Consider the following 22,073-nt stretch of genomic DNA (forward strand, 5'->3'; position numbering starts at 1 on the left):
TTCATGATAAATCATTTTGGCTGCTTTGGATCACCTTGTATGAGTTTGGTCAGCACTGCTTTCTTTCTCCTACTTGCTGTTGCTAGATCATGGGTGATGCTTTTATTTCTGCTGAACAGAACTTACTAACTCTAGACTTGATAGATATACCCTGTTGAGTTAGATTCAGTTACTGTTTATGAAGCACACATGCCTGTCACTAGTTGATTATATCTGTGTATGCCTGAGTATTTCACTTACACCCTCTGCACGATATTCATTGCATAGCATGATTTCAGGGGGAGCTTTAGGCATATTTTAGGCTTGATGTGTGCATGTGCCAACAAGGGGGAGAATTTTTGGTAGAAGTGATCGAACAAGGGGGAGACCTGTTTGATTTTTAAAAAACTTGTTGCGCACAGGGCTTTGAGAGTGCATATATGCGGTGAGAGTTGCACTTGTGAGGGGGAAATGCATTTCAGGGGGAGTTTCTGTTTTGTTTGGCTCCTGGTTTCCTCATTTTTCCTCTGCTTCTTGCATGACTGCGTCGAGCTTCACCTCTGTCTATGAGGAGTCATGTTTTGGCTTTTGATCGATTGCGTCGAGCCGTTGCCTTTGTCTTAGAGAATCGATCTTTGCTTGAGTAAGTGACTGTTCTCGCCTTTCTGATCTTTTTGTCACTTGCTTGAGCTCTTCACTTTTTCTTGCCACTTTTTATTTTTATCTCTTTTCTGGTTACAGGTGGTGTGTTGACAATGCACTCATCAAGGGGGAAATTGAGGAATGAGCAGTACTCAGAAGGAGAGAGAAGATAGCTTGGCTCCTAGTTAAGCACTAAGCTGGGCACAGATGCATAGGTAATAGTGGGTCCCAATAAAGATCTATATGAGGATAGTATAATTTGGTTCTTGTTACTTGGTTTATAGTCAAATACTTGGCTCTATTATTACCCATGCTCTCAGAGAGAGGCCGTCACGCGCGCGGCAATCACTAGAAAAACATTTGCCTTTGTTGTGCGCGCTCTGTCTCAGATACGGAATAATTTTTTTTGCTCCACATATCGGCAAATTCCTCTACCATTCTCTCTGTCTCTGAGTTCGTTCATCATTCCACGAATCATCATGCCCCCAAACTTGAATCTTGTGACCAATCCACAATCCACTTTGGATTGAGCCCAGCAAATGAATAAAAGCACAGATGCATCCATCCTTATATTCCTATGGCTACAAAACAAGTCGCCAGTAGCCGTCAGCAACAACAAGGGCATGCATTTGAGATTCAGAGGCAAGATTTGATGCCCTGTACTTTTTATTTCCCCAAAATTTCTCTGTGTAGCTGTCGTGTCCATGCAGTGGATAGCAGGCGAGGAATAGTATATACAGTGGACACATCAGACATGTTTCGCATTATTGCATCCATCATTTGCATTTGCCCCCACTTAAAAACCAGTCGTGATTTAGTAAACAGGAAAGCTTCATCATTGATCTGGCAAAAGGGAACACATCGACACACAGTACTTTGGGAGTCCCTCTGTTGACGCAAATCTCGGTCAACGCACGAACGCACTAGATCGTGCGGCGCGAGAAAGAGCTCGATGCAGCTCTCTCTGCGTAGAGCGGTCAGACCGGTCGCCGGTGAGAGTCGGCGACGGCCGACGAACGCGAACCCGGGAGGGACCCCGTCAGGGTAGGCGCACGTAGGGTTGTTCTAGGATCGGCAGGCCACCTAGAACGCCTTCAAACGTCGCGGAGACGAAGGAAGAACAGCAGATGGGGTTGGAAAAGCTAGGGTTTGGAGAAGAAGATAAAAAGTAGAGTTTGTATTGATTTTGTTCGATTGTATATCCTCAATCGGCCGTGACCATTTATATTTATAGGGTGGGGTGGACTTATCCCGCAAGGAATCCCTATTACAGATCTAGATCTATTAAAATCCCTAGTTGTACTCGGACTCCACCTGGACCGGTCAGACCGGTCGTACCTACCGATCAGACCGGTCGGTGCCTGCCGGACAGGCCACAGTGCCTAAACTGGTCAGACCGCTCGGTCAGACCGGTTGGTGCCAATTTTGACTGTCAACACCCTCTTTTCCTACCCCTGGCTTCTCTGCATGTTTCACAGCAGTGGATGTGGATCTCTTATTGTTAGCAAGAGGCCTACGGACACTGCAACAGCACATCTTTCTCTTTCACGATTTATTGCAGACATCTTTCCTAAAGGCAACACAAACAAAACATTTCCTTTAAACATTTCTAAACTAAATTCCCATCCTTCCTTGTTTCTGTTGACATTCAAAATTGGCAAATACCGAGTTTGCTGGACAATCTGGGCGAACCAGTCAGACCGGTCCAATAAACTGGTCAGACCGGTCTGGGTAACATTGTCAAAAATGCCAATTGGACTGCACCATTGCGTAGATCTCGTCGAGACGATCGAAATGCATATATAGATCGTCCAATTCGGAGTCCGGATGAGGGAGTTATGCATCCCGGAAGACTTGCACCCCGGACCGGTCCAGAGATCGGTCAGACCGGTCCGAAACAGCCAATCCGAGTTAGGAGTTGTATTTTGACACGGGATTTGTTAGGGTTACGACTCCTAATGGGTACAGACCTCCCCACGCTATATATATAGATGAAGGGTCACGGCCGATTGAGGTAACCCCAATCGAATCAACACATTTATCCTTTACTTTTTATCTCCAAACCCTAGCTTTTCCAATCTCTTGCTGTTCTTCGCTCGTCTCTACGGCGTTCGAGGGCGTTCTGGGTGGCCTGCCGACTCCAGGACAACCCTAAATCTGCGAGCTCCGACGGGGTCCCTCCCGAGCTCGTGGTTTTAGGTTTTCGCAGCGTCTTTGCCTCAAGTGGTCTGACCGGTCTGAAGAACCGGTCTGACCGGTCCGCGCAAGACCTCGCTGGTGAGAATTATTTGCAATCCGCGCGTGCTAGAGCTTTCGTGTGTTGACCAGAATTGTGTCAATAGTTTCATACTGACAACTTAAATTGGTGCATCAAAAGGATGATCTGACATATTGCAGGCAGCGAATGCATTCAAACAAGGGAAATTTGTCGGTAGCACACCGTCAAAATGTAGTTTTGTGCGGAACACACCATCAAAGTCGATTTTGTCTCCACCACATCACCAAAGTGCAACTTGGTCTACAACACATTGCGTGAAATAAACTAATTATTTGCAGTTGAGAGGTTGGGTAAAAGGACCATTTTGCCCTCACTTGAGGGCCTCTTCTTCACTTCATCGCTGCCTTTTTTTAAAAAAACTTCTATCACTGCTGCACCTCCACCCTCGTCGCCGCCGGTCCGAGCCACCTCCGCCTAGGCCTTGCGCCGCCTCCTCCTCGTGTCCCGCCGTGGCCCTCGACGCCGTCCACGCCGCCACCAGCACGCTCCTCGCCAAGGAACCTCGCCGCCGGTCCGAGCCGCCTCCGCCTAGGCCCTGCGCTGCCTCCTCCTCGTGTCCCGCCGCTGCCCTCGACGCCGTCCGCGCCGCCACCAGCCTGCTCCTCACCATGGCCCCTCGCCGCCGGTTCGAGCCGCCTCCGCCCCAAGCCGCCGCCGACCCACGCCCCGCCGCGGCCCATCGCCGCCTCCACCATGGCCCCGCTCCACCGCCGGCTCGTGCCCCACCATGGCCCCTCGCCGCCGGTCCGCGTCGCGCCCTCCGTGGAGCCCCTGGAGCGGCCCCGGTCCAGCCACGCCTTGAGCTCCTCCACCTTGTCCTTGACGACGCCGCCCTCGCTCTTGCGGCCCGCCGCGGCGGCGTGCTCCACCTCCTCCCGCACGGCCTCCACGGCGGCGCGCGCGCACCGGAACTAGCACATCCTGATCCATGGCGCGCCGGGGCCGTCGGACTCGGCCTCCTCCTCCTCCATCCTCTGCTGCAGCATTGCGATGGACGCCGCGAAGCCACCCTCCGCCCGTGGAGGATCCCGCTACCGCGCCGCCCGTCGCGGGAAGGCAGCGACCGCGCCACCCGTCGTGCGGAGCCCGCGACCGTGCTACCCATCGCGCGTCCGCGTGGAGGTCGGGACCGCGCTGCCCGTCGCGCCGAGGCCCGCGACCGCGCTGCCCGTCGCTCCGAGGCCCGCGACCGCGCTGCCCGTCGTCGCACGGAGGCCGCAACCGCGCCGCCCATCGATCGAGCGCCCGTGCGGAGCCCGCGACCGCGCTGCCCGTCGGCGCGCGGAGGCCGCACCCGCGCTGCCCGTCGAGCGAGCGCTCGTGCGGAGCCCGCGACCGCGCCGGCCATCGTCGCACGCTAGTCCGCGAGTCTGCAACCCCTCCGGCCTCCGCCCGCATCGATCGAAAGGGGGAGCGGGCGAGCGGCTCAATTAGCAATGCAGTGTTAACAGGAGCTGAGGCAGGCTAATTTCCTCCGCGCCGCCGACGAGGGTGAGTCTCCGCTGTGCAGATAGAACAACTCGCTTGAGAGAAAGGAAATGGAAGGGGAGAGCTGGAGAGGCGTCACAAAGAGAGTGGTCGGCCGAGGGGGAAGATGGAAGAGAAGAGAGGGAGAAATGAGAGGTACGGTGGGTCTTGGCAAAAGGGTAAATTAGCCTTTTTATCCAACCTCTTAGCTGTTAATGATTAGTTTATTCCGTGGGGTGTGTTGTAGACCAAATTGTGTTTTAGCGGTGTGTTGAAGATAATATCAACTTTGAGAATGTGTTATGCACAAAATCATATTTTCACGGTGTCTCATAGACAAATTTTCCTTCAAACAAATAGGTCTCCAATTTTACTCCATGTCACTGTAAAACAAACGTGAAGCATACAGTATGCCTGAGGAAGCTGGCCATACACTGTGTCTCCTGCAGCATTAGAGTGTTGATTATGCGACGGAAAGGTGCTTCACTGCATCAGAATGCGAGACCTGCTCCCCTCAAAAATTGAAAAACAAAACAAAAAGCGTCTGAGATGCGTTCTTGCTATGATCTTACTGTCACCAATACTGTTGCAAACAGTACTCCATGCAGGCTTTCACCTACAGTCACCTTGGCTTGCCCTCTGCAGGCTGCAGCATCCTGCGGTAATACAGGTAGGCAATGGCATCAGGCTGCCGCCGACCATAGTACAACGTCGATATCTGGCAGTAATTCAATGCAACTACAAAGATTCGAGAGGCGATAACTGGGTGTTGCCCAAGATAACAACATCCGGGTAAAACTGATGGATGATATAAGCTCCTGAGCATGCTCAGGCATGGAGGCTCTGTTAGATTAGTCGATGCGTCACATTCAGGACAACTCCGCGGTCTCCTCTTGTCGCCAACTTCATGTTGTGCAGTGCAAGCGTCAATTATTTTCAGCTCTTCTTCTGTATAAGATCCTGGAGAAGATTTCGCTGCCTTATCACGGCATGAGTAGTAAGGACAATCTCGCTGCCTCGCTGAACGGTGTGATTTTCTGACGGGCATGCATGAGTCTATGCTGCATCAGTGGTAGAATGTTGGGGAAGACATGAGATCAAATTTGATCCTTGCAGATCAAAGTACTCGAGGATGACTAACTAGTACATTCCAGTCACCTACTGACTAGAAGGATGTTGGGGGAGTATCACATTGATAATGGGTCACAATGCAAGTTTCTTGGTTCAGAATTCAGATGGACCGGTCCTGTGCTTGCGTGGACCTGCATGGCATATCTGATACAGAGACGTGAATGACGGACGGGTGAGGATAGGCAACCACTGAAGAAAGAATTGGATACTTTTCAAAAGAAGAAGAAGAAAGAATTGGAAAAAAAAACCTTATAGAGGTGAGATAAAATTTGGTCTCTGGGTTGGCCAGATTTTCACAAATGCTACGAAATTTCTGTCGCCACTAGTCTGTTTTTTTAACTGTACATTGAGGAAACTTGCATAGTACTGCCAGCAGTGCAACATTTCTGTCCTAGAAGAAATAGCAAGTTGGCGGTACACATGGAATTTTCTTCAACAAGTGGTCGCCACCATAGCTGCAAAGAAAAACTGAAACATCAAGAGGGCATTTATTTCTCGTCTAATTGATCATATGTTTGCATCTAGGTTTTGCCATTCTTCTCGGTACTCAAACCTCAGATGAACCATCACTCCTTACTTTATCATCCTCATATCAGATTGGAAAACTGTCTTGCTCAAAAGGAGATAAGAAAAGTGCAGACTTTGGAATCTCGGATAATGAATCCACGCCCTTGGCCTTGGATCTTAAGGACAGTAGTTCAGGCCCTACAGTTATTATCTCTTTGGCTAATTATGCTTAACTGAAGTGACATCTGGGTCAGTAATAACCCAACACATTTTGTCTGTGCCAGTGGAAGGATTGGAGAAGAAATCATCTTGACCTGCAGGTTAGGCAAGCTAGAGCTTGAGACGACATGACAGATGGACTACGATCATGAGAAAAAGGTGAGGTCGCGGTCGCACACACCTCTCTGCAAGTGCAATCCCGCCATCCATCCATATAATTCTCTGAAGAGGCAGCCAAGCAAAATTAAGTACAGTTTCTGAGGAACGAGCACCCTTGCATAGTTGCATGTTCCTCGCCATCTCTCTCTCTCTCTCTCTCTCTCTCTCTCTCTCTCTCTCTCTCTCTCTCTCTCTCTCTCTCTCTATGCGATGCGCATCCATCTCATCTTTCTCAGACACCAGCAACCACCCTACTGTTCGTGTACAATCATGGAGGGGCTTCCAGCGACCCATTGGCAGCCAAGTTGGGCATGCACCGTCGCCTTCTAGTCACCGTCGTCGCGCGAGTTTCTGGACGTATCTCTTCTTGTCGACGCGCACGCACGAGAAGACTAAAAAAATGTAGATGCGTGATCCTCAGGCTGGCGCTGCAAGCGTGTCCTGCAGGATCTGAGGCGTTGGGGGAAACGACGTTGCTCTTTCTCCCTGTACTGTTGGTAGAGAACAACCGACTACACTAAATTAAGGCGTAGGCAGTTGGTCTCTGAAATGCTAATAGTATATATTTTTAGAAAAATGATTACCAATCCGGCCTCTACATCCGTAAACATATACAGCCACTTATTACAAAGTTTAAGAAAAAGCAGCACAACTGGTCTTTAAAACAGATAAAGAACTACTGCAAACAATAGTTTTGCTTCCACCCTCCCTTGAATGGTATATATGTAGCACATCTGAATATCTATCTGATAAGGATGGCTGAAAACAGAGGAAGGAACTGATTTGCGAGGATTATTTGATGCAAAGAATATTTATTCGATTACCTTGGAGAGAAATGGTGTGGTGTCACAAAGTTGACCAAGATCTTCAACCAATCATCATCTGCAACGTTTGATCAGTTCGCCCATGCCTGCCACCTACAGGACACGCACCCTATCAGGATGCTACTTCACTGAACAATTCTAATCGATCTTTCTCCTAAAAATCGATACTGGATAATATTCATGGTCAACATGTATAGCCTGTACTTGCAAATGCAACAGCGTAATCATGTACGGAGCAGTCTGCATCCGCGCTTTATTTGCCCTAATAAGACTGTACTACAACATAGTATTCATCACAGATTCTTTGGATTGATGCTTAACCTGCCGGGTCAAACATGAGATGAGGCATTTATTCAAAAAAAAAGAAAAGAAATATGAGATGAGGCCAGGCCAGGAAAGGGAAGGGCCCAGACAATGCAAGCAGCGTAGACTCGACTCCCAACCCAACGCACACAAGCAAGAATGCATCATGTCACACGCACGCACCGCCAAACCCATCTTCCCTCGCACCTTCCCTTTCGCCCACCTCTTCTCTTTAAGAACACCTCAGTCACTCCCTGCCCCCTCGACACCAGCCGCCACCTCGTCGCGATCGTCTTCACACTCTCACGCCCTCGCCTCAGCTTCCTCTCCGCCTCGTCTTCACACTCTCACGATGGTCAAGAAGCTCGCGCTCACCTCCCTCTTCTTCAACACCAGCGAGACGACAATTTCCTCTTCCACCTCCATGTCCGCCGCCTCCTTCAGCACGGCGGCGTCGTGGCAGTGGCCGTCTTGCACGCAGGCAAAGACGCTCTCCTTCCGGCGCGACAGCCCGGGGATGGTGTCCATGCGCCAGGACAGCAACAAGCACGAGGAGGAGTACAAGACGACCCTGAACCCGGCCTACGCCCTCGATTACCCGTACCCGGCCGCCGCCGACTGCAGTAGCTACTCCAGCCTCTCCGACTCCTCCGCGACCCTCCTCTCCACGGCGCCGGAGCCGGTGAAACCAGCCGCCGTCTCGGACGCGGACGAGCTCATCATCCACGGCCTCCGGTCCAACAGCAGGCTCTTCTTCGAGCCCGAGTCCACGAGCTCCATCGTGAAGAAGCAACGGGGGGCGGCGGCGTTCGACGGGGCCACGGTGCTGGCCATCGAGTCCGCCGACCCGTACGGCGACTTCCGGCGGTCCATGGAGGAGATGGTGCTGAGCCACGGCGTCAGCGACTGGGTCTGGCTGGAGGAGATGCTGGGCTGGTACCTCAGGGCCAACGGCAAGAAGACGCACGGCCTCATCGTGGGCGCCTTCGTGGACCTGCTCGTGGCGCTCGCCTCCTCCTCGTCCTCGGCTCCCTCCCCTGCCTGCTCCTCCGGCTTCAGGCTGCGGACTGCAGAGTCGTATTCATCAGCCTGCAAAGAAAGGCAAACTGCTCGATCTGGGTAGACCAATGCGTGTATGCAACTGATTTGGTTTGTGCCATGACAGCACCAAATTAATGGTGCTTGTTAATTGATATCAGTCTTGCGAGTTTGATTGGTCCTGCGGTCCTGTCCTGCCCTGCGTGGTGGTAGTGCAGATGTAGCTGTTGACTGCTGCTGTATTGTATGATTGTGTGTGTATTGGTAGCGGTTGAGAGAGAGCTTAGTTTCAGCTGTGGTCGCCCTTGTCGATGTTGATACAATCCGAGAATCTCTGATCATGTGGCTGGTCGTTGCCCATCGTTCTGAATGTTGCTTCAACACATCGTGATCGGGGAGACGCATGGCATGGCTCTCGCAGGCTAGGACCCCTTTTCTGTTTGTTGGCGTCGCCGTCCTTGAAAGCGTGAGGCAGTCGTGGTACCAGTCGGTTGGAGTACTATATATATATCTGACCATCATTTCCTGACGCTGCCAAGCTGGTTTCATGTACAGCCAACACACGAACAAGCAAGCACTGACGACGTTTGAATGTGTGGGCGTTTCGTCGTTTACGAATGCTAGCGCCTGTGTTCTTCTTTACTTTCAGTTATTTTTTACCGCCTGAACAGACCAATATTCACTGCAGCATCTCGTCGAAAAGGGCTGTAAGATGGGAAATATATACCCACTGTGCTGTGCAAGTGTGAAATGGCACAGCTAGATCAGAGGAAGCAAAAAAGTAAGACCTGAAAAGCTTAGGCGACAACTGATCTGCACAGTTGCACTTGCACCACGATTCCCGGGAAGTGTGCCGCAGTACAACAATTCAAATTCAGATTAGGGTGTGTTTAGATCATTCTGCATTTTTTATTTTTGTGTTTTTGGAAAGAAATCTTCAATATTTGAAGTATTATACGTAGACTAATCACAAAACTAATTACAGATCATCTCACTCATTAGAGCATTCAAACGTCATAATTAGAGCATGTGTGGTCGTTTCGTCGTGTAATCTTCAATATTTGAATCTAATGAGCCTAATCAATCCACCATTAGAGTATGTTTACTGTAGCAATTTAGTGTCTAATAATGCTATAATTAGGCTCATTAGATTCGTCTCGCGATTTACAGTCAATTTGTGTAATGCGATTTATTTTTTGACTACATTTAGTACACAATGCAAGCGATTTACAAAAAATTTGCATTGCGTTTTGGGATCTAAACAAGGCCTTTCTCCTAAAATAAATTCTATATCAACTCTGGCAGCATATCTGTTTTATTTACGATCTACTAGTCAATTAAACATTTGCAAAACGGGCAAACGGCGTTAACGTACTCAAATCTGGACGCAGGCCGATGATCTCCTGTCTGTCGAAACAGAAAACAGAAGGTTTGCTTGGCTCTTGTTCAGGTGTTTGGTTACTTAGTGGTTAGTGCTGAGTGGTATGCGTAGTCGTTCAGAAACATTACACAACTGGATGGGCAAAACAGGGGCACTCGTTGCGCCAATCAAAATTGCCACTAGAGTAGACATGAGAGCGGTAGGGTGGCGCGATGTTGATTTGTACGAGATCCTACTGCATTGGCAATGGCACCCAGCAGCACATGGAAGCTGAGATTTGTTTGCATGTGGGCGCAGGCAGCTGAGCGCAGAGGCCGCAATCGAAGCCACTGTTTGCTGGCTTGTCTGTGGCCTGCCCGACCCGACCCGACCCACAACAACAGCCTAGCCGTAGCCGAACAGTCATCAGGAGCTCATCATCTCACTCAAACAAGCACCAGCTTTCGACGGATCGCCCAGGAGTGCAAGTGGAGCTGCACCAGTGACAGACAGGCAGCGAGTGCCACAGCTTGGCTAGGGTTTAGGGGCTGTTCGGCTGACACTTTCTGGGCTGAGGGCTAGTTTGGTTCCCTAGCACAAATTGTACTAGGGAACTTTAATTAATAATTACTAGTATTAAATGAAGTCAGTTTGCAAAATTAATTTCACAACCCTAGCATCACTGTAGCTAATCATGGATTAATTACCGTCATTAGATTCGTCGCGAAAAATTACACCCATCCCTGAAAAAATTTTGCAAATAAACTTCGTTTAGTACTCCATACATACATAGAGATTAGCACAACAAACCAAACACGGCTGAAGTAACAGGCGCATCAGCCCGCGACACCATCCATCCGTCGGTGGCACACCACCCTTCTCTCCCTCTTCCTCTCCCTCTCCATTAGCTCGCGCGCGCGTAGGGTTTCCTGCACCAGTCGCCCCTCGCGCCGCCGCCGAGGCCGAGCACGCCGGACCGCGGGACTGCTTCGGGGCGCCGCCGACCGCGCGCGGCTCTCCTCCCGCCTCGGGCGACGGCCCTCCGCCAGGGTAGGCTGACGCCCCTCCGCCAGGCTCGCCCGACCGCAGCAAGGCGCCGCCGCCGCCGCATCAGTACTCCTCTAGGCCGTGAAAGGTGAGGCACAACTCGTCTCTCTACCTCAGATCTGTACGTGAAAACTGGATTGGTGTGTTTGGATCTGGATGAGTGATGTATATTTGTTGGAAATTGATTGGAAAAAAATGGATTGGTGCTCTCTCTCTCTCCGCCGTCGCTGGCGCCGCCTGCTCTCCTGGGGATGCCGTCCTGCGCCGCCCCTCTGTCACGATCCTGGACTAGAAGATAAGGATCCGGCAAGGAATCGAGGAAGGAATCGAGGGGGAAAGCAGCAAGAACAGGAACAAGAACGAAGAACAGAAGGGGATTCGGCTAACGGACTTCTATTTCTTTCTTGTTGTTCCACAGTTCTCCGCTGGCCAGGTTTATACAGCACCCGCCGTCGTTTACACGGGTGGGCTTACAACTCTTTGGCCCATACCCAAACACACACATACAGCCTACTGTATTACCACAGGTAGCCTGGGTCATGACATTCCTCCTCCCTTGAAAATCGGCTTGCCCCCAAGCCGATGATAAGAATTTCTTGAAGTTATACTTTACACCACCTGGATCCCAAGGCAGCATAATTTGGTATGCACACGAACATTGCTTCTCCGATTGCTTATCATCTTCAGTTGTGCCCCAACAATACTTGATCACACCTGTGGCTGCGATGCGACTGATGCTACAATCAGAAGATTCCTCAAAAATATTCAGGAGCTTAGCAAATGCTTTCAGTAGTGAGATATCATCATTGTCCTCGGTAGGCCTCACTAGTGAACACGCAGTCTTGTCACATGGAACTCCAGGAACTATGCCATCAGAAGCAGAGAATTGCAGTTGACTCCACTTCTGCCCAATGTGGAGCACTTCTACCCTGAACTGAATCCTTTTCTGCTTTGTGAGAATTATTGCACTGCTAAACTGAAATGAAATCCATTTTGATCTAGCCCTCAAAAGCAGCTGTGGTATGTCTTGCACATGGAAAACTTCTTTTCTCCACGATTTGGTGTTATCAATCTCATTCTGGCCAATAAGGAACCAGCTGCAAGCATTTCTCAATTTTGTGTGGATCAATAAGCTCTCAACTTGTTCTGAACGCCTACTAAGACCACATGCAACTGCATAGTCACTCCTTTTTAAGCTGTGTGTCCAAGATGTTGCTTCTCTGTTGCAGTTCATCCATAGCCGTTTCTGCAGCATTAAAATGCAGAACTACCATTCTGATTTGAGGTGATGTACATAAGAACATCAATTGCAGTGCTTTACTCAAGACAGAATCTGTTTTTTCTAGTACCAAAGAGAGGGATTGAATGTATTTCCCAGGGCGGTTGTTGCCACATTCCAATAGCTTGCGAGCTCCAAGTCTGTTGTGACTCCATAGTAGCTCAATCATTGTGCTCTTTGCAGCCTTGCTGTCTTCTAAAACACCTTGTTTCCTTGATGGCAGCTTGTTGATCATCAAATAATTTCCTTGCACTCTAAATTTTTCAGGACTGAAACCATTACCGTCCCATATAGATAGTGGCTCAAACCTCTGATGCCCATCACTGAATTCATTTGTTACAACAAACTTGCCTATATTTGCAGATATGTGGTCCTCTGTGATTCTCTGAATGGTGTAGTAATTGTAGGACAGCAAATAGACATCCATCAGTCGTATCATGCAAAAGGCTATTGATTGTCTGATAAAGAAAAAATCCACGAGAGAAGACCACACAACCAGCAACTGGAAACTACCTTGCCAAACAATTAGTGCATAATTCTTTGACTCAATCAAGCGTGGCAGAACAAATACTCTGAAAGAACAGGTCATAACATCGTTGCACGACAACCTGTCCCATTGAGATAGTTGCTTAAACTCCTGCTGTAACAGACACACACACCATCTGTGTAGCTAAGCACAAGAATTTTTCTGATTTCATCATTAAGTAACTTCATCTTGCACTTACTGACTGAATAACAAAACACCATTGACAGTAATGCTTCCTGCATGGGTGGTGTCCATGGTGGCCTTTGCTCGTAGTCCTCAGGGACATTGGTAGCGACCCCAACCAGAACAACACCAATTGAGTGAGGAAGATAACAGCTGGTGATGTACCTGATTGACTTGCTCTCGAGTGTGGAAGCCTTGGGAATGCCAAGCGGGCAAACAACTGAGTACAAAGCCGAGGTGATGCTATGGCTGTGACATTGCATCGAAGACGCTGCAGGCAAGACGGTGGGGGCCTCTTCTTCTGCACCCAGAGCAACTAGTCCTGGCGTGGATCTCACACTGCCAAGGTCATGGTCTGTGGTGTCAAGAAAACCTCCCATCAACACCTTCTGCTGAGGCGCCATTTCATCGAACACCTTCTGCTCAAGGGCTGAGTTGGGCAGCTTGCTGGAAACTGCAACAACACTTGCTGAGAGCGCACTCTGGGATGGGGAGGGCATCGATGGGGTCGATGTCGACTTGCAGCAGGACGGTTTTGTGCTCGAGGTCAATCCGCCCTTGGCATGAGTCGGAGCAGCCTGGCGACGGCGGCGGCGGCGGCCTCGTAGTGGAGGCGGTCGAGCTCGTCGGCGATGTCGTTGTCGGGGCTGGCGGAGATGAGTGAGTCGAGGTCGTCCCGGGGCACCAGGTACTTGAGCGACGAGCGAGGCAGCTCCAGGGCGAAGAGGGCTGGGGCGACCTTGGCGAGCGCGGCGACGAGGGTGGCGAAGGAGGCCACGGCCCACAGGAAGGACACGACGCGGGTCTCCCCGCCGACGTAGCATAGGTGGCTGTCCCCCGGGCGCGGCAGGATGCGGCTGCCGAAGCTGCACATCAGACGCACCTACGGGCCCCGTGTGCCTGCGCGGGAGGAGCGGCGGGGGTGGGCGCAGGGGCTGGCGGCGACCTGCGCCGAGGTCGGAGTCGAGGACGCTGGTGCGGCGACCTGCGCCGAGGCCGGAGTCGAGGATGCCGATGCGGCGACCTGCGCCGAGGCCGGAGTCGAGGACGCCGGTGCGGCGAGCGGCGCCGAGGTCGGAGTCGAGGATGGTGATGCCGTGCTTGACGACGGGGGCGGCGCGACTCCATTCATGCGATCCAGGATCTCGTTCATCCGCCGCAAATTCTCCTCCATCCTCGACATCGAAGCGCAGAGATCACCCATCTCCACCATGGCTCGATTCGATTTGGGGGAAAAAATTTGGGTGGATTCTCTCGCGATTTGGGGAAAAATTTGGGGGAAATTTGGGGGATTCTGAAGAACAAGGCTCTGATTACCAATTGTCACGATCCTGGACTAGAAGATAAGGATCCAGCAAGGAATCGAGGAAGGAATCGAGGGGGAAAGCAGCAAGAACAGGAACAAGAACGAAGAACAGAAGGGGATTCGGCTAACGGACTTCTATTTCTTTCTTGTTCCACAGTTCTCCGTTGGCCAGGTTTATACAGCACCCGCCGTCGTTTACACGGGTGGGCTTACAACTCTTTGGCCCATACCCAAACACACACATACAGCCTACTGTATTACCACAGGTAGCCTGGGTCATGACACCCTCCCCCTCCCCGTGCATTCCCCTCCACTCGCACAGATCGACGGCCAACTCGTGGAACCGCATGCTCTCTCTCTCTCTCTCATCCCTTTCCTTCTCTTTCTTTGATCTATGACTGAATGCTCTAGTCAGATCGCCTTGGGCCATGGAAAAACTTCCGCACAAATCCACCATTTTCGGCTGCATTTGAGCTCAGATCCGCGCTGCCTCCTTGGGAAGGAATCTTTCTTGCTTCGACGTAGTTAGCTAAACTAGAATATTAATGCATTCCGAAAGGTAATCTCCTTGCGCCCTTTCAGATCTGTTTTCTTTTCTTGTTATCCTGCTTCTCCTGTCATAAGCAATGTGTTGGATTGCCTTTATTTTTGAAGTTTGCACTCTTTTCGTTATCAATTTACAGTACTGTATATCACGCGGAATTAAATCATTTCATGTCCTGGACCATTGCCTGAACAAGTTATCATATCAGATGTTAGCATACCTGGTGACAGAGCTCCACTGGTTTCATCAAAGGTTACATGTCCTGATAGATTACTGTTTTGTGCATTGTCATGTGTGTAAAGCTCTAGTGTTTCCAACTACTTGCTGCATACTCCAGCTGGGCATAAAAAAATTACTTATGATCATCTCACTAAGCTTGTTTCCTGAGAATGGTTATTGGCGTCCTTATGTGCTGACGAGTCAATTACCATTTTATTATTTATAATTGAGGATCATGGGTTTTGCTTCTGATTATCTCACTGAGCTTGTTTTGTCCTTGTATACAAGGTGACTTCTAAGGTTTTCTACACTGGCACCTTCGTCTACGGCTTCCTGCTCACCGCCGGAAGCTACTCAGTACAACTTCCGTGTGAAACGAGCGAAGCGAGAAACCAAGGCAAGTTTACCGTTGTCAAGTACCTTTCTTTTCGTCTTCTACTACTCCCGTTATGTTTTCTGCTTTTTACCTCTAAACTGTCAGCACGCACCCAAACAAAAATTAGCCATTACACGTGCCCACAGATGCCAAGGGATCATGCCCATTGGGAGGAACATGAAGTGAAACTTCTATTGACCCTCGCCATTCAGGAGAAGGAAAAGTTCAACTGGAACCAGTTCGGATTGACTAGAGAAGGGTGGCGCAACATTTATCCGCACTTCCCCCAATATTCGCACAAACAGATAAACAACAAATTTGACTTTCTGAAACAAAAGTACAGAGCTTGGAAGGACTCACAAGTGGCCACTGGTCTCGGTCGGAACACCCAGACGGGCGGCATTGATGCTGATCCAGATTACTGGATGGCCCAGGACGGTAGTAGTGTCCAGCAGCAAGTTACCATAGAATTGGAGTGTCTATAGGCAAAGACAAGTTTTTTTAGTGGTTTTGTAGCAAAAGCCACCTTTGAACGGTGTCCTGCAGCCAATTTTCAGTGTGCCGATAATTCTTAAATTCACATCGTAAGGTTACATTTCATCCATTGAGGTCGAATAGACTAGAACGGAAAAGCTAGAAAATTATGTTGATTTAGTATCTGGTTTTGTGTAGCATAAGCAGGATTGCAATGGCCACATCAGCATACCCTCCACCTCCTCCATTTTACCGACTTTACAAGGATTACGAGCAGGATCCCTCATCTGCACCAGAACCTCCACCGCCAATTGATGGAAAATATGAAGTATTTGGTGTTACGCGCGAAGTATGTTGCTTGTTGTACTTTTCATGCTACTCTGTTTTTGATTGTGCTAAACTTTCCGTGATTTGCGACCATGGTATCTAGATAAATGAGGTGTTGCCAAGCTTGGAGAGTCAAGGTATCCGTCAGCTTTATCCAAAGGGCCCCAATATTGGTGCGTCTGGTTCTTGAGAAATAGATCTGTTTATCTGCATGTGCATATGTATCTCAAATATCTTTGATTTGTTGAATGTTAGAGATATTTATAAGCATATGCTAGTTGAAATTTTTATATACCAAATAAGTTGCTCTTACAACTTTATGGACTGGATAACTTTTAATGAGCTAACTCTTTGGAAAATTGGTTAAATTTAGATTTCAAGAAGGAGCTAAGGACCCTCAACAGAGAGCTTCAATTGCATATTTTGGAGCTGGCAGATATTTTAGTGGAGAGACCATCTCAGTATGCTCGCAGGGTAGAAGATATTTCAGTCATATTCCAGAACTTACACCATCTGCTCAATTCCCTACGGCCTCATCAGGTAAAGCCTCAGTTTCTGTTCCATATGGTGCATTTTTCTCCGATTCCCAAAAATGTAATTACATTGTTCAATATCTTTTAGGCAAGGGCCACATTGATTCACATGCTTGAGAGCCAAATTCAGCGTCGCAAGCAGGCAATTGAAGATATAAAACAGTGAGTAACTAATTCTTCAGCTCAGCTGCATAAGTTAGGATTTTCATCGGACATGGTTTGTTGAAATTTTAAGGATAGACCTATGAGCTTTCCGCCAAATGCCTCTTATTATTACTAGTTAACACCCCCCCCCCCCCCCCTGCCCCCAGTGCTCCACTATACACTGAAGCTTTCGTATATGTTTTCAAGTTTTCTATATTCATTATTAGAGTTGGAAAAGGATTGTGTCCAGGCACGTTTCCTAATTCACAAACTACAGTTGTCCGTAGCAATATCAAAACGACCATTTAACTACTTTTTTGCTGCTTCAGTTTGAAATGTATAGTGTAATTAAGAAGATGGTTAACTGATAGCTTTTATAAGAAATTGTATAAAACATGGTATTCTATAAAGTTGATTTTGCTAACTTGGATACACATTTTATACAGTATTCTATATGCTTACTTTATTTATTTTCATGAGTGACCTTTCAATTAAGCACTTGCTTGCAAGCCTTCTGGTTTCATTGTAGACTGTGACTGCGCAATTGTTTACTCTTTTGACAAAGTATTTTTCATGAGTAACTTTCATCTCAGGCAACATGACAATTAAGAATTAAGCGCTTGCTTGCAAGTCTTCTGGTTTCATTGTAGATTGTGACTACATAATTGTAGTCTTTTGACCACCCCAAGTATTTTCTTACTACAGGAGGAGAGAGGAAGCGCAAAAGCTGCTTGGCGAATCACTGCTTGTCTTAGACGGAAGCCAAACTAATTAGGCTGATGCCAATTTGGCTGTTACAAGACAATTAAGTGCTCTGAGTTAAAGAGATCTAAATAATCCTTAGATTCAATAGCTTGCGGAGCAAACCAAGAGACGCGTTGAGATATTTCTGGTTTGTGGTATCTGTTGGGGCCTTTTGGTATTTTCAACTTTGATCACTGAATCTTGTACATGCTTTAATGGTCAATGCTAACTTGCTTAACTGTGATGTTTACGTTCTGTACTTTTTCTCAGTTGGAGATTGTTGAATTAATTTGTAGTCTTAGTGGATTGTTTGGCTGATGTTGGTACTTTAATTGTGTTTGTTTTACTTTGTTGCTATGTGGTTGCATGCCGAAGCAAGTGGATGGAATAATAACAGATTAATCCTATCTTAGTTTCTACGAGAACCAGTGTGTGTGTGTGTGTGTGTTCTGACTCTCATGACGGGATCGAGTGCGTGCTGCGTAATGCTTATGGTTTTTTTCTATGAATTTGATCAAATAGGGAAGTTTGATTGAACTATAGCTTAAATAGGAGGGAGTATGTCCTAATTCAAATTTCATTAACTGAAAAACACACCAACATATACACTATCATATTGGTTAGTTAAAACCACCATAAACTACACTATAATATGCACAATACACTAACATATTTTATATAAATCTGATAAAAGTTAGATTAGTCTGACTTGGAAATTAATCTAAACATCTTAGAGCAGCCACAGCCATCGCGCTTGGTAAATATTTTCTAGCCTCGGCACTAGTAGAGTCATCGTTGCCGGTGAATAAATTGCGACACTGTCCTACACTGGCACCAGAATCCCGTCGGCCGATGCTTGCAGACTGCAGCAAAAGTGAAAATCGAGCATCGTTTGTGACAAGACGTTCGAGAATCGAAATCAAGCTCTTGCATTTTGGAGTAGGCAGTTTCAGCGGAAATTTTTTGGACCGGCTCGTTTTTTTGTTTTATCTTGGACCTAGATTGGAACATACGCCATGAGGTTGCCGAGGTCCACCTCGCAGCTGCAGGCGGCAGCTCCGTCCGCCATGGCTTCGCCGGTGCGTGGCTGGCGGTTGGGGAAAGAGGTAAAGCGAAGCGGCGAGGGGACGGCTAGGATTTTACCAGTCTAGGGTCTTGGTACTATGTGCATATCTAGTGTGCCTGCCTAATCGGAAAGCCCACTGAACGGCCCATCAAGCATAGAATGAAAAAGGGAAGAGGAGGATCAATGTGGGCTAAACGAGTCCATTTGTGTCGTGAAATTGTAGCATAGACGGACCGGATGTTTGTGGACGTTGGGCTACTTTTCGCACTCAACTAGGCTGGCTGCTGCTTAGGCAGGCTCTCTGGCCGGCCTGAGAAATTGTTGCACCACCAATATCAAATTTGTAACATTGGCCGGCCGTCTCAACCGCACTTCATTACAGGTACTACGTACTTTTCATCTACTGTTGAACCAATATCAGTTGTATATTTGTATTGTCGGAAAAACAAAGAAGGAATATCAGTTGAAAATATGAGCACCCTGCGCGCCCATATTTTTTTCTTGAATACGCGCGCAGCGTATCATTGTATTAAAATAAAATAGAAATTGGTTCGGTTACAACCCAAAAGGAACAGACTCCAAATGGGCACAAGCCGGCAAGCCGAACACAACCCGAAAGATAAACTCCCACGTGTACTACTCACATCCTGCACAACCTAAACGACTGGCTTCAAGCGTAGCCCTCAGTCAACGCTCCATCCCATAGAAGGAGAGCTCTTGCTCTTGTTCTTCAACATCGGAAACATGTCCTGCAATGCTCCCACGTGGTGTGGCGGAGGATCGCGGAAAAAATTATCCACCGCTTGCTCCGCCGAAGTCGACAAGGGCAGAGGCACACCAACCTCACCGAGTCGGCGCATCAGGAGCACCGCCCCTCGCTTTGCCGGCTTGACGGCCGAGAGAGGGTCCAAAGCTTGGCGATGGCTTTGCCTGGGGCCATATGCCTCAGATGAAGGCAGCTGAGGAGGCGCTTCAACGAGGACAGGGTCAACTCGACGGCGATGAGGTGGCTTGTCCACAAGGGGCGGCGGAATACTCTTCGTAACTTTGCTAATGAAATCCTCCAAAGCCACGGAATTATCGTCGTCAGACTCCCCGACCATGCCGGTTGCCTCCTCACAAGTCACAAGCCGGCACCACCTCCTGCACGGCTGGCTCCGCCTGCATGGCTTGCTGCTCCTGCTCCAGCATTTCGATTGGTGGGAGCACCACTGCCGGCGTCTCCGACGTGCCCGTGTGACACAGGGTCCGCGTCATCACCAGGGCAGCTGGCTCCAAACCGCAAGCCCCACTTGACGGCTCCCCGACGTCCCCCTCCCCCCTCCCCCCTTGAGAAATGATTTGAACACGGGCAGGTTCCGAAACCACCATTGCCGGGGAGACCCTCATCAGCCTTGGCAGCCGAGCTGCAAGCAGCGACTCAAACAACATCGGGTTGTGGTCCCGGGCTGGCAATGGTACACAAGTCCTCCCTCCACCAATCACTTGTAGCTCCAAGTTTGTCCGATCCTCCCTAGCAGATAGTTCAACGGTGCTCGTGAACACCGAGCCCCTACCTCCACTGCAACCACTGCCGACAGCCAGCACAGGCGATGGTGCAGCCTTTGTGAGAGGGAGTAGCATCCTCTTTTGACCACCAAGATTCCCTCGCCCCAAAGGACCGTTGCCACGCCACGCCTCGTCTCCGGCGCCGGCGGCTGCAGGCGGTGGCCGCTGTCCGGGACTCCTCGATGACAAGCAAAACCCATCAACTTCGGCCCCCTCCCAGTCTGTGACGTCGGCGGAGTGTAGCAAAACCCGTTGGCTGCAGGAGAGGCAGTTCAAGCACCGCCCGCTCAGCTCCTTGGGGATGCGACTGCCCTGCAGTGTCGCCGCCGGGGCTGACAACGGCTTCGCAGCCGCCCGTGACGCGTGCCGTCTGGAGGCTCTGGACAGCACCATCTGAAACCCCTCCGCGTCGACCCGCGGACGGGGAGGCGGGGGAACCCGCGTGCCCAGTGGCGGGTGGTGGTTGTGGCACTCCGGCACGGCACCCAGACGGTGGGCATCCGCGTGCAGGGGCCCAAGCCGGCCGCGCAGCCGATTAGGCACCTGACGACGAGGGTGACGGGGCGGCTCACCCCGCACCGGGAGTCCTACCAGTAGCTGCGCCGGCCGGCGGCGGCGGCGGCGACGGCGGGGGAACCCGCGTGCCCAGTGGCGGGTGGTGGTTGTGGCACTCCGGCACGGCACCCAGACGGTGGGCATCCGCGTGCAGGGGCCCAAGCCGGCCGCGCAGCCGATTAGGCACCTGACGACGAGGGTGACGGGGCGGCTCACCCCGCACCGGGAGTCCTACCAGTAGCTGCGCCGGCCGGCGGCGGCGGCGGCGGCGGCGACGGGAGTACGGGAGTGCCGTGTCGCCCGCCGACGACGTGCAGGATCCTGGGGTAACGGGGAGCGCATGCGCACCAGTGGGCGTACCAGTGCCAGCGCCGCCATCGCCGTCAGTGGGAGGGAGTCAACTCAAAGGATCCACGCTAGGCCTAAGGCCTAGAGGGGATGAATAGCCGTGTTTAAAAATTTTCTGAAAAACTTGGTAGAAAAACATCAGGTCCGGATGATCCGGCCCTAGGTCGGATGATCCGGTCCTTCTCAGGTCCGGATGATCCGGCGTAGGGTCGGATGATCCAATAGATGGAAAGAATCTAGTACGAGATTTGAAATTTACTTAGTTTTTGACTATTCCTTTTGAATACAAAGTTAATAAATAATATAACCAAGTCTGTGAGTCACTTTAGTACAAAGGAAATGCAACTAACGAGTAGATCAAGTAAAGATTAGCTCAAGAACTATAAATACAACAATAAATGAAAAAGGACATAAGATTTATCCCGAAATTCACTCCACAAAAGGAGCTACATCTCCGTTGAGGTGCTCACAAAGAGCAGGGTTGTCCTATAATCCTTTCCCTCACTCAATCAACCACTTAGGAGGATTGAGGTGATCACTAGCAAATGTCCACAAAGGACGGGTAATACAAACTTCCGGAGGCTCAACCACAAAAAAAAAATGAAAGGTCACCGGCACCTCTAACCGTCTAGGAGCCAAGCTCCAAGAGTAACAAATGCGAATCGACGAATCAAGGTTGCTTCAAATGCTTCTTGAGATGAACAAGTGCTAGCTCACGGAGTGCTCTCAAATCACACATCGAATCTCACTTACTCTCAATCCCTATGTGTTTCCTTGCAAGAATCAAGCTCTAGGATGGAGAGAAGTAGAGGAATTAATGTTTTGGAGGCGTGGTTGGTCGGGGAGAGAGAAGTAAATGAAGGGGGTGAAGGGATATATATACTCCAACCCCCGAAAATGTCCATTATGTGTTTTCTAGTGGTTCCCGGATCATCCGGAGATACCCC

At 49.6% G+C, this 22,073-nt stretch overlaps 4 protein-coding genes across 6 annotated transcripts; 2 read left to right on the top strand and 2 right to left on the bottom strand.

Annotated features, from left to right (window-relative positions):
- Window positions 1–7,683: 7,683 nt before the first annotated feature.
- LOC120680646 (transcription repressor OFP13-like) lies at window positions 7,684–8,907 on the top strand. Its single transcript, XM_039962150.1, has one exon. It carries the CDS (start codon window positions 7,862–7,864, stop codon window positions 8,630–8,632), a length of 771 nt encoding a protein of 256 aa, XP_039818084.1. The 5' UTR covers window positions 7,684–7,861; the 3' UTR covers window positions 8,633–8,907.
- A 1,821-nt stretch (window positions 8,908–10,728) lies between these two features.
- LOC120683868 (mediator of RNA polymerase II transcription subunit 7a-like) lies at window positions 10,729–17,910 on the top strand. Of its 3 annotated transcripts, none has more exons than XM_039965967.1 (7): window positions 10,729–11,042; window positions 15,300–15,408; window positions 16,060–16,210; window positions 16,292–16,361; window positions 16,562–16,728; window positions 16,810–16,883; window positions 17,571–17,910. In XM_039965967.1, the coding sequence occupies exons 3-7, from the start codon at window positions 16,076–16,078 to the stop codon at window positions 17,638–17,640; spliced, it is 516 nt and encodes a 171-aa protein (XP_039821901.1). In that variant the 5' UTR covers window positions 10,729–11,042; window positions 15,300–15,408; window positions 16,060–16,075; the 3' UTR covers window positions 17,641–17,910. The 3 variants fall into 3 exon arrangements, with proteins under 3 accessions (XP_039821901.1, XP_039821902.1, XP_039821903.1); XM_039965968.1 differs by having other exon boundaries at window positions 10,780–11,042; window positions 16,069–16,210; XM_039965969.1 differs by lacking the exon at window positions 15,300–15,408 and having other exon boundaries at window positions 10,795–11,042.
- On the bottom strand, window positions 13,490–13,816 carry LOC120681400. The gene has a single exon (XM_039962887.1). It carries the CDS (start codon window positions 13,814–13,816, stop codon window positions 13,490–13,492), a length of 327 nt encoding a protein of 108 aa, XP_039818821.1.
- Window positions 13,826–14,155, bottom strand: LOC120681401 (cold shock-induced protein TIR1-like). Its single transcript, XM_039962888.1, has one exon. The coding sequence runs from the start codon at window positions 14,153–14,155 to the stop codon at window positions 13,826–13,828; it is 330 nt and encodes a 109-aa protein (XP_039818822.1).
- Window positions 17,911–22,073: the final 4,163 nt, after the last annotated feature.

Source organism: Panicum virgatum, chromosome 7N, assembly GCF_016808335.1.
Source record: "Panicum virgatum strain AP13 chromosome 7N, P.virgatum_v5, whole genome shotgun sequence".
Classification (NCBI taxonomy): Eukaryota; Viridiplantae; Streptophyta; class Magnoliopsida; order Poales; family Poaceae; genus Panicum; species Panicum virgatum.